The sequence below is a fragment of the Crotalus tigris genome, unplaced genomic scaffold (assembly GCF_016545835.1).
Source record: "Crotalus tigris isolate CLP2741 ecotype Arizona unplaced genomic scaffold, ASM1654583v1 scf7180000024437.13266115, whole genome shotgun sequence".
NCBI lineage: Eukaryota > Metazoa > Chordata > Lepidosauria > Squamata > Viperidae > Crotalus > Crotalus tigris.
In genome coordinates, this window is record NW_024100606.1 from 4,415,688 (window position 1) to 4,429,313 (window position 13,626).

Below are 13,626 nucleotides of genomic sequence, written 5' to 3' on the forward strand. Positions count from 1 at the left end.
AAAATTCAAGAGAAAAGTTAGCAAATCACCATTTCAATAATATAACAGCCTTTTCCTGATTTTCTTATGCTAAATCTCTTATATTTTTGTAGCTTCAAGCACAAGCAGCAAATAACAGCTCTGCAGAAAGCATTATAGTGGAAAAAAAGAAAAAAGGAGAATCAGATGAAAGGGCTCAGAGTGATCAAGAGGAACCAAATGATTGCAATGGTCAGGTCATCCCACGTTTGGTGTTGGAGAGAACAGTTACAATAGATGAGGTAGGTTCTTCATCGACCAGGAACCAAAGATAAAAACATAAACTACACTGCGTGCTGTCCGTTCAATAGTTATAGAAATTCTCATTAGAACTGTATTGTTACAAGCTGATGTGTGGATGCTTCTAGAAAAAATTAGCTATAGACTGTAAGTGGCCAACTTCATGGTTTTCACAAGAGGCCCAGGCAGCAAATGTTTATGACATTGCTGGACTAAAAATGAAGGCTGTGTTCTGAATTACAGTTAGCCCATATTGCTGATCCCAAAAAATAGACAACTCTCATAGTTACAGATTTCCACATGTGTTTGAAAGAACTAAAATCTTGGCCCATTGGACCTTTCCTCTCTCCTCCCTTCATATTTTTGCATGTCTGATGCTAGAGAACATTATATGAACAGATTAGTCCAACATATGAAGAGTTTTAGCCAATTGTCCAAATATGAGAGGAGTCCATCAAACAGGAATGTAAGGTTACAATCCCTGTTTCATTTTCTGTATTTCTATCCCAGTGTAACTAAAAATCACCAAGAAACGCTGATTAATGAACATAGTTGTGAAAGTAGAAGGGTGTTGGTAGGAGAGAAAAGTTTGTAGTAAAGATAGCTTTTCTGCTGAGTCTGAGAGCAGTAAGTATTACCCCATCCAAGTCTGGTTTCATATTTTCAGAAGTCAGCTGAATTGTTTTGGTGCTTGAAGCAGAAATTGTCTTTGCATCTGGCACTGAAAATATAGCAATAATAAATTTAATAATTTAAATAATTTATTAAATAATAAATTTAATAATTGATAATTAACTAACTGAATGTATAGCCACTTGATATGGCTTAGTCCTAGCAAACCCTGACAGTGAAATTGTCAGAATTCAAGGAGTATCAAGAATATTTTTTTACTGGTACAAAGTGACTTCCTTGGTTATAGTTATTTTTCAACTTTAACCTCACCCTCACTCTTTCTTTAACTAGAGTCATATCATAGCAAACAGCTTGAATTCCTTCCTCATTACATCTCTAGTTCAAGTGCCACTTCAGATTCTAATGCTACTGGACATAGAGGCTTTTTTATTGGCACTGTTTTTTTTAATCTTGGATCTCATTTTTTATTACAGTCAAGTCCAAGGGAAGAACATGAGAAATCTGATCAAAACCATTTGTGTGTAGATGGTGTTGAGGGAAAGGGCTTGGAGAAGCGAGTAGGGAGTGCAGTCAGTGTGGTCTCCAGTACTCTTGAAGGTAAATGCCTTGACTTTAGAAGAAACTAGATTACTTTTGAATTTAAAAAACAGCTATTTTTATAATATTTCCATATTTAGTGTGTTGAAGATTGCTCTGAAATATAGTATAAGAGTTGAAGAACATTATTTGATAAAAACTATAATGTTTAGCAGAAATCATAGAAATTGAGGACCTGCTATTTTATCTAGTAAGCAGTGAAAAAGTAGCTTCAGAAACATTTAACATGCTGATGAAAGAGTGTTTTGAAAGAGAATAGCTCTCTATCATAAGTCTTATGCCTTTTACAATAATCTTCTATAATAGAAGAATGTGTCTCTCTTATATATTACACAATTTCCACACATTAAAAAAAATGGTTGTAGTTCTATTGGTTCTTTTGTGCAACAATCCCACAACCCCAGCCCAGCATAATGAGGAGATTAAAAAATTACATTCCAGCAGAGTTGATAAGCAAATTCCAATAATTTCCACACCAAGATGAGTGAAGATTACAGTACAGAAGTTGTAACCTGATACTGTTTTAAGAGCCATTTTGAAGAACAATGCATTAATCAATCTCACTGATTAGTTGGCTAAAGTTAGCAGTAATTCATGATTTATCTCTAGCAGAAGTGATTTTGTTGTAGATATCCCTTTTGATTTTTGTTTTTAGAACTGGAAGAGGCACACCAGAAATGCCCACCATGGTGGTATAAGTTTGCTCACACTGTATTAATATGGAACTGTTGCCCACCTTGGGTGAAGCTGAAGCACATTGTTAAGCTCTTTGTCATGGATCCTTTTGTTGATTTGGGGATCACCATCTGCATTGTCCTCAATACTGTCTTCATGGCCATGGAACACTACCCAATGACCGAAGAGTTCAACAGTGTATTGAATGTGGGCAATCTGGTAGGAGAACTGCTTTTCATTCTTTGATTTGGTAGTGTGACAACTCTGAGATGCTTGCAAGAGAGAAATGACCACTAATCCCACAATAATCTAACATTTGGCAAGATGGAACAAACAGGTGATACTTCTATTATATCAGATATCTCTGATATATATTTTTGATGCCTAAAACAATTGGTACACCTGTATCCTCCATGATGCTTGTTCGTCAGCCTTACTTTGATCATTTTCATATTGTTTGAGAATGAATAGCAAATTTCATAGACATCTTCTTAAAAATTGTTTTCTTTTGTCTTAATTTTGATCTTAATTAACTGGTTGACAATGAGAGGGAGTAAGAAGTTTCATTATATTAATTACATTTTATTGATCTACATGAAGCACTATTTTCTTGGATCCCAACTCTATCTTAAAGTTGCCAAGTTTGAGAAACACTGGTGTACAACCTTCCCCAGACAAAAACAAATGTACAGTATTTTGGGGAGATTTATCTAACAAAAATGATTCAGAATAACATTTGGGAAATCTGCATTTTAAAACATTGTTCATATATATGTCACATGTGTGTGTGTGTGTGTGTGTGTGTGTACACAGGTGACACAGGAGATGGATCAAATAGGGAGAGAATTATATGCTGGGAATTAAGGGAAAGCAATGAAATCTCATGGGTAAAGGTATAGCAGGTATAGAAGGTATAGCAGGAACAGTGGGCAGGCTACTCTTGAGGAATGAAGTCTTAGTGTTTAGTACCAATTTGGTGCTTCTCCTGCCTGAACAATTGGCCAGGTCATTGGGCCTTAGGTGTGCAGCTGCTGCTATTTAATTCTGGTTGCCTACCTGCCTCATTTGTGGATGAAAGATCTTAGTATATATTGTTGAGACCTGGCAGGACATAGGGGAAGTGCCTCTCTAGGAAATATGGCTATTCATATTCACAATCTGAGCCATGATCTAAGGACAGAGGTGCAGGAGTGGCTTTAATTATCTAAGTGACTCTCTGCAGATAACCAGATGCAAGTCCCTATATCAGTGATGGCGAAGCTTTTAGAGTCCGAATGCCCAAACTGCAACACAAAACCCACTTATGCATTGTTGGGTGCAGGGTGGATGTGGCCCATTGGCTGGGTGTGGCTGCAGTGGTAATGGCACATTGGGTGGGACTAAAATGTTCAATCAATCAATTCCAACTTTGCAAGATCATTTTTTTCCCCACGAGAAGTTGAAATTGATTGATTGAACCTTTTTTTTTTTTTTGCACACGGCGGCGGAGGCCTAAAGCTAAAAGGTTTTATAAAACTCAGCTAAAGGCCTAGGACTGGGCGAAGGCATGCATGCCCACAGAAAGGGCTCTGAGTACCACCTCTGACACCCGTGCTATCGGTTAGCCACCACTGCCCTATATTCTGAAGTTGGATCTAAGGATGAGATGGAATTGTTGTAACTTTGTCAACCTCCCTGCAGTATAACTAACTTCTTACCCTGAGGTAGATGCCTTAGTTAGGTTGTTGGTGGAGTTTGCCAGGCTTACAAACTTGGGAGACTTTAAGCTGTCTTCTTTGGGCATGGAAACAAAAGTGGCTCAGGAGTTCATAGCCACCATAGCAGCCATAGCCCTGATCAAGGTCACTGAGGTCCTGGCATACATAGAAAGAGGAGGGGTCAAAACCAGTTTTGGAATTGGTGGACATGAATATTTTCTCTTATCATAGACGGATCACTTTGTATTAGTCTTGGAATTTTACTTGCCTATCCTCTGCTGTAATGGTATGTGGGAATGATCCTGGGAAACAAGGGAAAGAGATGCTGCCTAGAGAAAAATCAAATAAAAGTTGAGGGGCACCCACAGCTGAATAACAGGCAGAGAAAGCAACTTAGAAAGAAATCATCTAACTTATCAGATGGTAAAAAGAGATGGTGGGAGATCTGTATTTTCAGTTTGCAAGTTTTTATTAATGTAGCCCTACAATAAAACAGAATTAAACTTCTTGTTGAATTTCCTGTTTGATCTATCTGGGAAGCTGACATCTGCTTCAAGATGCTAGGATATGTTTAATGGATCCAACCCAGGCACCTGATGGACCCAGATAGGATTCAGAGGGAGCTTGTGGTTATACCTATAATTGATATCCTGGTCCATAATTTGGGCAGAGGGAAAACCTCTGCAGTGACCTCTGGTAACTCCCTCTCTGGAAAACTGTTTTTCGCTGAAAATATATAAACTGCCTACTCTTGTTAATCGTAGTGTACAGAAAGTAATTTAGGACTATATTTTGAATTTAATATTTTTCACTGGAATGCTTTCCTCTCTTCCCATTTTTAGCAGTCAGGTTTATATATTCCTTTTTTTCTGCAGGTATTCACAGGTATATTCACAGCTGAGATGGTGCTTAAACTGATTGCTCTAGATCCTTATGAATACTTCCAGCAAGGATGGAACATCTTTGACAGCATAATTGTTACTCTCAGCTTAGTTGAGCTTGGTCTTGCCAACGTTCAAGGTCTGTCTGTACTACGATCCTTTCGTCTGGTAAGTGACCTTATGGAAAGTTTTCTGCAGTTTCAACATTTGATATTTGAGAGCAAAAACCCTTCTTGGCATGGGACCAGATCATCTAAAACAAGGCTTTTCAACCAGTGGTACGGGTACCACCTATGGTACATTGGCACCTGGCAGGTGGTACGCAACCATCCTAGAAAAGTGGTAGCGGGGGAGGGGAATGAATTGAACCAGTGGCAGCGCCGCACAAGCCTGAGCGAGAGATGTCTGGAGCTGCAGGGCTGTCAGGGCTCAGCAGAAGCGCCAGGATCAGAGCTTCTTCACAGCTGTCAGGGCTCAGTGGAAGCGCCAGGATCAACGCCAGGCTCTAGCTGGAGCTCGGCACTGATCCTGGTCCTTGTGCTGAGCCCAGAAGAAGCACTGATCAGCTGGAATGTTGCAGCATCTCCAGGGTCTTGTGATTTACATTCAGATGCTTGGCAACTGATTCATATTTATGACGGTCACAGTGTCCCAGGGTCATGTGAAGTGACCAAAACCTGCTGCAACTACCCAGCAGATGGGAGGAATAAAAACCAAACACCCCCCACCCTATCCCCGCTGCCAATCCTCAACAGAAATGCTCACAACAATGAAAACCTCGGACAGAAGGAAGAGCGCCATTGGGTGGGCAGGCAGGTGTCTTGCTTGGCTGTGGCTTGGGGGGCACTTTTTCAGTGCCATTGTAACTTCGAACAGTCACTAAGCGAACTGTTGTAAGTTGAGGACTACCTGTACTTTATCACTTTTTTCCTTTTGGGGGGGTCATCAAGTTTTTGACACCTTGCTAGGCGACTGGTGGTACTTGGCTATTGCCATATCCTAAAAGTGGTACAATGGGTGAAAAGGTTGAAATGCCCTGATCTAAAAGACCACCTCTCCTGGTGGGTACCATAAGTCAAGGACCTTTATTTGATGGGTCCCAGGAGATGTGCCTTCTCTTCTCTGATACCCACTTTATGCAACATTCTTCCCTTCACGCCTTTTGGTATTCAGAAAAGCGTTCAGGTGTTGGCCATGTTGTGGGGCTTGAGGCTCTCAGGTGACAAGGTACCTGCTCAGAGGGGTTCCATTATTAAGGCAGACATTTTTATCCTCCCTCTCCTGTGGTTTGTATTTTCACTTTTATGATATTTATTAATAAGGTTTTATATATTGTACATTTTTGTTGTTTTATTTATTGTTCCTATTGATTAGTGAGATAGGCAGCTATATAAATTTGATTGATGATAAAATAAAATAAAACTTTTTTCCCCTCCCTTTAGTAGATTAGACAGGGTTATGATGTTTGCTGCAAATCGGGAAGCAATATCTTCAGACCTGTTTAACAGTGCAGAAAATTAAATTGTTAGTGTGAAAATTGGGAAATGCTTACCTGATGATAATCCCTTGGCTTGCATTATACTAATTGCATGACTGTTGTTACTGGCGCACTGCTGGAAATTGCAGACCATCTGCCATTACAGTAATAATGGCTTAACAACAGTTCTCCAAACATGGTCTGGGAATCCTTGCCAAAGGGTTATAATAAATATATTAAAATTTCTCGGTTCTAAATTCTAATACAGTAAATATAGTATCAATAGATCCAATCCACACAAACCAAAACTCTTTGGATTCTTGGTTCTTTTTAAATATGTAAAATAGGAGGGAGCTAAGACCAAAATATTTGAGAATTGTTAGCTTAACTACCATACAGATTTAGCCTTCTAAATTTCTTGAATACATTTTTTTCATAAGAAAACAATTTCTAGCCCTTGTGGAGCTAGCAGAGCGTATATATGCATACATACACAAGCATGTAAAAAAAATGAGCAACACAAATAAATATGCATCATGTTCTTTTAACTCTTCCTTCTTCATAGTAATGCAGTTTACATCACTGCAATTTTTGCTGCCATTTTATCAAAAACAGCTTACAACTTCTTCTCAGCTTTTTCAAGATATAGTGACTTGGGAAGGAATGCTTCTCCATGAAAAGCCACCTAGGAAGCCTATAAGGATTACATGCAAAACATGTAGAAATGGCCCTTCTGTGTTGTATATGGAAACAAGAAAAAAAAATAGCAAAAAGTTGTTATGAGTGGAAACAACTCAAGTCTAAAATGGAAGCAGAAGCTTGTGATTTCAAAATATGTAACTTTAATGAACTAGAGATGCCTGTATTACTTTGGCTAAAAGCACTATTCCATAAATTAATCATGATCCATCTTTCTTTTTCAGATGAGAGTTTTCAAGCTTGCCAAATCTTGGCCAACCCTCAATATGCTAATCAAAATCATTGGCAACTCAGTAGGTGCCTTGGGAAACCTCACTCTAGTCCTCGCCATCATAGTTTTCATCTTCGCTGTGGTGGGCATGCAGCTATTTGGGAAGAGCTACAAAGAATGTGTCTGTAAAATTTCCAGCGACTGTGAGCTGCCACGCTGGCACATGCATGACTTCTTTCATGCCTTTCTTATTGTTTTCCGAGTCCTCTGTGGAGAATGGATTGAGACAATGTGGGATTGCATGGAAGTGGCTGGACAGCCCATGTGTCTCATTGTTTTTCTGATGGTCATGGTCATTGGGAACTTAGTGGTGAGTAACAGGAATATAAGACTGAGGAAATGCAATAGAGCATGGGTGATGAATGTTTTTTTTACTTTTAATTTTGTGAAAGTCACAGAGGTATGTGACAAAGACTCACTAATGTTACTTAGAAGGGATTCAGTTGTGTGTGTGTTTGTTAAAAGACTTGGAATGTTACTTAAAGGCAGAAAGGTGTGCCTTAAAATGTTTATTTTGTCCTTACACTTCCTATTTTAGAAAAGACAAAATAATGCTGCTGAAAATTAGTTATTTGATATTGGATTTCAGTGTTATGCTCTCCTTGATGGAAACCTCAAGAGACTGCAAAAATAGGCCACAAGTTGCTAATTGCTGCACCTTTAAAAAAAATTCATCACATCTTTTTTTCAGTTTTGTTTGTAAAATACAGTATTTCTTTAAACTCCTTTTTAGAATGTATGTATGTATGTATGTATGTATGTATGTATGTATGTATATTTGTTTTCATAGATTTTCACTGGTATAGTTATGCAGGTCTTGGTGTATTCGGTTCTTTTCCTGTGTAAGATTGAGAGTATCTTGACGACGTTTCGACAAGGTCCCACTCGTCATCTTCAGGCTCGGGTCTTCGGCTTCGTGCTTGTGCATCCTCCTCTCCAGCAATCCACCTAGAAGCAATGCATGGCTGGAGGTGGAAGACGCACCGGGCTGCTCGGCTCCTGGCAACGGAGCGAGTGGGCGAGCTGCTGCCCGGCACGTCTTCCACCTCCAGCCATGCGTTGCTTCTAGGTGGATTGCTGGAGAGAAGGACGCACAAGTACGAAGCCAAAGACCCCAGCCTGAAGATGACGAGTGGGACCTCATCGAAACGTCGCCAAGATACTCTCAATCTTACACGGGAAAAGACCCGAATACACCAAGACCTGCACACACACACACACACACACACACACACACACACATTGTACATCTTGGCACTAACGATATGTCCAAAAAGATGTACTCTCTGTGCAGAATGATTTCCAGAGCTTGGGGCAGGAACTTAGCAGAATAGGCTGTAGGCTTACATTTTCAGACATTTTACCAGTGTTTAAGGAGCAAAATGGAAAAGGCCAGCATATAGCAGAATTCAATATGTGGCTAAAGGAGTGGTGTAAAGGGGAAGGCTTTGGATATATTAATCACGATGTCTGTAGCTGGTCCAATGAAAAGATGTACAAAAGAGATGGTTTGCATCCATCAAAGAAAGGGACTGAGTTACTCAGCTATAAATTCACAGATTTTCTGGAGGAAAATTTAAAATAAACAGCGGGGACAGTGAGTTAATTGATACAGAACATCTCTGTCCCCAGCAATCTAAAATTATAGGACTATCAGTGCATGTAACATACATTTGTGTGTGGACAAGAATATCAACCTTGCTGTCAAGCAAAATCAAGCTTCTAATAGCGAGTGCCACACAAAGTGCACTAACCAAATAGGTGGTAAAACAATAGGGGAACTCAGGCACCACACAGGATATGTAGAAAGTAAATACAGAATCAGTCATAAAGGACTCAAATGTCTATACACCAATGTATAGAGTATGAACAACAAACGGTGAACTAGAAATTCAGGTTAATGAGGGCAGATGTGATATTGTAGCCATTACGGAAACATGATGGGATGAAACCCACAAATGGAACACACAGCTAGAGGGATTTAAATTATTTAAAAGAAATAGACCAAATAAAAGAGGAGGTGGAGTTGCTCTCTATATAAGAAATAACTACATCTCTACAGAAATAGAGCACAACAATGATGAAAACTGTCTTGAATGCATTTGGGTCAATATAAAAGGGGGGAAATGACATTGCCATAGGTGTATAATATAGGCCACCCAACCAAACAAAGGAAGTAGATGAACTTTTTACGTCAGTTAACTAAGGTATGTAGGAAGCATATCACAATAGTAATGGGGGACTCTAACTATCCTGACATCACCTTGGAGAAACTCTGCACCAAGTGGAAGATCAAACAGATTCCTGACAAACCTAGTAGACAACTTTGTCTCCCAAAAAGTAGAGAAGGGAACTAGAGGATTAGCCATTTTGGATCTAATTCTCACTAACAGAGATGCAATGATAGAAGGTGTTGAAGCCACAGGAACCTTGGGTGGAAGTGATCATGCAATATTGGAATTCAACATTATGGAAGCACAAACAGTAGAATACAGTCAAACTAGAGTCTTAGACTTTAAGAGAGCTAATTTCAATAAACTTAGAGAGGGCTTGGGAAGGATTCCATGGATGAGAATCCTCAAGGGGAAAACAACTCAAGAAGCTTGGGAAATTTTGAAAAGTGAGATAATAAAAGCCCAGTCTGGCACAATATCAACAAAGACGAAAAATAACAGCTCTTAAAAGAAACCAGCATGGCTACATAAAACACTCTCTGATAAATTGAAAGATAAAAAGGACAAGTATAGAAAGTGGAAAGAGGGGCACATAACTAAGACAGAATATCAGCAAATAGCTTGAGCCTGTAAAGATGAAGCGAGGAAAGCTAAGGCTCAAAATGAACTAAGGCTTGCAACCAAAGTCAAAAATAGCAAAAAAAAAAAAAAAGCTTCTTTCAACATGTAAAAAACAAGAAAAAAGTGAAGGAAATGATTGCATTCTTTGACCAAGTGACAAAATTAGTGGATCAGAGGAATGCTGTGGATATAATTTACTTGGACTTCAGTAAGGCATTTGATAAAGTAGATCACAACCTACTACTTGAAAGATAGAAAAATGTGGGTTAGACAGCATCACCACCAGATGGATTTGTAGCTGGCTGACCAGCCATACTCAGCATGTGGTCCTCAATGGAATTGCATCTACATGGAGGGAAGTGTGTAGGGGGGTGCCCCAGGGCTCTGTTCTGGGCCCAGTGCTCTTCAACATCTTCATAAATGATTTGGACAAGGAGATAGATGAGGAACTCATCAAATTTGCAAACAACACCAAGATGGCAGGAATAGCCAACACTCCAGAAGACAGGCTTAAGATACAGGAGGATATGACAGATTTGAACACTGGGCATTATTCTAACAAAATGAAATTCAATGGTGAAAAAAGTAAGGTTCTACATTTAGGCAAGAAAAACCAAATGTACAGGTATAGTATAGGGGGTACCTTGCTCAATAGTAGTAACTGTGAGAGGGATCTCGGAGTCCTAAATATGAGCCAGTAGTGTGCTACAGCTGCCAAAAAAGCCAACATAGTGCTAGGCTGCATTAACAGAGGGATAGAATCAAGATCACTACCACTTTACAATGCCTTGGTAAGGCCACACTTAGAATACTGCATCCAGTTTTGGTCACCACGATGTAAAAAAGATGTTGAGACTCTAGAAAGAGTACAGAGAAGAGCAACAAAGATGATTAGGGGACCGGAGGCTAAAACATATAAGGAACAGCTGCTGGAATTGGGTATGTCTAGTTTAACGAAGAGAAGGACGAAGGGGGACATGATAGCAGTGTTCCAATATCTCAGGGGCTGCCACAAAGAAGAGGGGGTCAAGCTATTTTCCAAAGTGCCTGAGGGCAGGACAAGAAGCAACGGATGGAAACTAATCAAGGAGAGAAGCAACCTAGAACTAAGGAGAAACTTCCTGACAGTTAGAACAATTAACCAGTGGAACAACTTGCCTCCAGAAGCAGTGAATGCCCCAACACTGGAAGTTTTTAAGAATAGACTGGACAGCCATTTGTCCGAAATGGTATAGGGTTTCCTGCCTGAGCAGGGGGTTGGACTAGATGTCCTCCAACGTACCTTCCAACTTTATTATTTTGTGTATATATATATATATATATATATATATATATATATATATATATATATATATATATATATATATACACACACGCACAATATACACATACATTTTTTATATATAAAAATCTTCTTTATTATTGTGTTTTTGAAAATTTACTAAATGAAAATGGCTGGATAATGGCCTTTGAATTAGGAGACCAGATTCAAATCCCAGCTAATATCTATTTACCAATAGGGGTCCTTGGGCGAAGACCCCCTAACACTTCACCTGGCTACCTCAAAATATGAGAGTGACATGAACTAGGAAAGTCATGCTAGCTGGGAAGTCACCCGGATTAATAAGGTCCATGATAGATGTTGAAGAACCAGGACAATCTAATGATAAGTGGGCTACTGGAACAAGCCATACATGGATAAGACCAGAGAACCTGGAACTGATGGAATGCTACCACAACACACCTACCCAGAAGGGATATATGAAGCGTATGAGGGAACCATGGATAGAAAGAAGATCTATATCCACACTGAGAAACATTAGTTACCCAATCCTTCAACATAGTGAAGAAAAATTGCTATCACAACTGGAGACAGACTAACTACACATTACATCCCATACTCAAGAAGATCTGGAAAAACAAGTGGATATGCAGCCAGCACCTGAAGCTGGAACATCATTATCACTCTCTCCATTATAGAGTAATAACCTAGTAACATCAAAAGCACCAACAGCAAAAATTGAACAATAATAAAAGGAAATATGGATAGCACTGGCTACCAGGCTAAAGAGATACACTCAAGAAGCAGAGGCCAAGATTATAAATGGCCTGTTCTCCAAATAACCATCCAACTACAATGCAGTGCAACAGCAGAGTTACCAAAAGCATAAAGTAAACATATGAGAGAAAGAGAAGACACCTAACACCAGTGAAAAATGGCTACAGGACCTGAGAACAGACCACAGCAATATTCCAGAATGGGGCCAGTCATCAGTACAGTAGCAGACATCCACAGCAGGTTAAGAGCTGGACAGCACCAAACCCAGATATGATCCATATGTACTAGCTAAAGAAACTCACAACAATGCATGAACCTCTAGCAGCACACATGAATCAGCTATCAGTAGCAGGCTTCCACCAGATTGGCTACCACAAGGAAGGACAGTATTGATCATGAAAGATCCACACTAGGGAACAGCACCATTCAACTACCAGCTGATATTTGCCTTATTGCAACATGGAAAGTCCTATCAGATATCAGAGCTGTCAAGATAAAGAACCATGGTTGGCCAGTACATGACCACAGCATCAGGAACTACACCAGAGGTTCAAAACATAAATTGCTCATAGATAGAGCAGTCACCCAAGACTTAAGGTCTAGACAGATTTGAGCATAGCCTGGATTGACTAGTCTATGACTGAATGCCACACACATGGTCTGTGAATACCTGACACTATACAAAATCAACAGGACTATAAGGACGTACCTCAGCTAAGCCACCCAAGAAAGCAGAACTCTTGAAACAGGCATTGTCTCAAAAGGAACTTTTATTAGGAGCTAGTGACAGCAGGGAATCAAGGCGAGATCTGAGAGAAAAACCCGTGAAGTAATACATTAAAAGCAACATTCAATACTCCTCGCCCCAAGGTCCCAGTGTTCATTTGAATCCCAGCTAATCCACAGGTGGCTTCGTGTTTTGGTAACCAGTCTTTTTGGTGGGCTCCTCAAGGTCTTTCTCACTTTCAATTTCTTCTGGCTCCAAGTGCAAACCATCTCTTAGATAAGGGTGAGACATTCCATCCCCTGGGGAAAAGCATCTCAGCATACAGTGCAAAGCATTCCCAAGGACTCCCCCTTCCCAACGGGGGAAATGGGATGACACAAAGAAAATAGCAAATGGATATACTTATAAAATATATTTCTTTGGGCCTGACATACGGACCCCCTAGAAAAATGGATAATCCAACTGTAAAACAGAAAAAGGGAAAGGGAGAAAAACAAATAGAACAACCACATTAATCCGACTTATCAGGATACTTTTCATGAAAATGTTTAAGTAGTTTAGGAGTTCTAACATGTTTTTTTATATACCCATTCATTTTGAGCAGAGGGAAGGTTTTTCCAAGCTTCTAAATATTGAGTGGAACCATGGTGTTTGTGAGAATAGAAGATGTAGCGTATTTCAGTGTTGCTCCCCTTCCACCCATACCGGTATAGACATGGGAGGGGTCAGAGGCCTAAGGGTAGACATAATCTCAGGTTTAAGTAAACTACAATGAAAGACAGGATGGATCTGTCTTAGGCTCTTAGGAAGTCTAGTTCTACAGTCACTGGGTTAATAATGCATTTAATGGGAAAAAG

At 39.6% G+C, this 13,626-nt stretch overlaps 1 protein-coding gene across 2 annotated transcripts in view; it reads left to right on the forward strand.

The window, feature by feature from the left end:
* LOC120302654 (sodium channel protein type 4 subunit alpha-like) overlaps positions 1-13,626 on the forward strand; it is a 160,686-nt gene that overhangs the window by 64,374 nt on the left and 82,686 nt on the right. For both annotated transcript variants that reach the window (XM_039331422.1, XM_039331423.1), the window contains 5 exons: positions 93-260; positions 1,365-1,488; positions 2,144-2,382; positions 4,736-4,909; positions 7,142-7,498. In XM_039331422.1, coding sequence (XP_039187356.1) covers positions 93-260; positions 1,365-1,488; positions 2,144-2,382; positions 4,736-4,909; positions 7,142-7,498 — 1,062 coding nt within the window. The remainder of the gene's footprint in view (positions 1-92; positions 261-1,364; positions 1,489-2,143; positions 2,383-4,735; positions 4,910-7,141; positions 7,499-13,626) is intronic.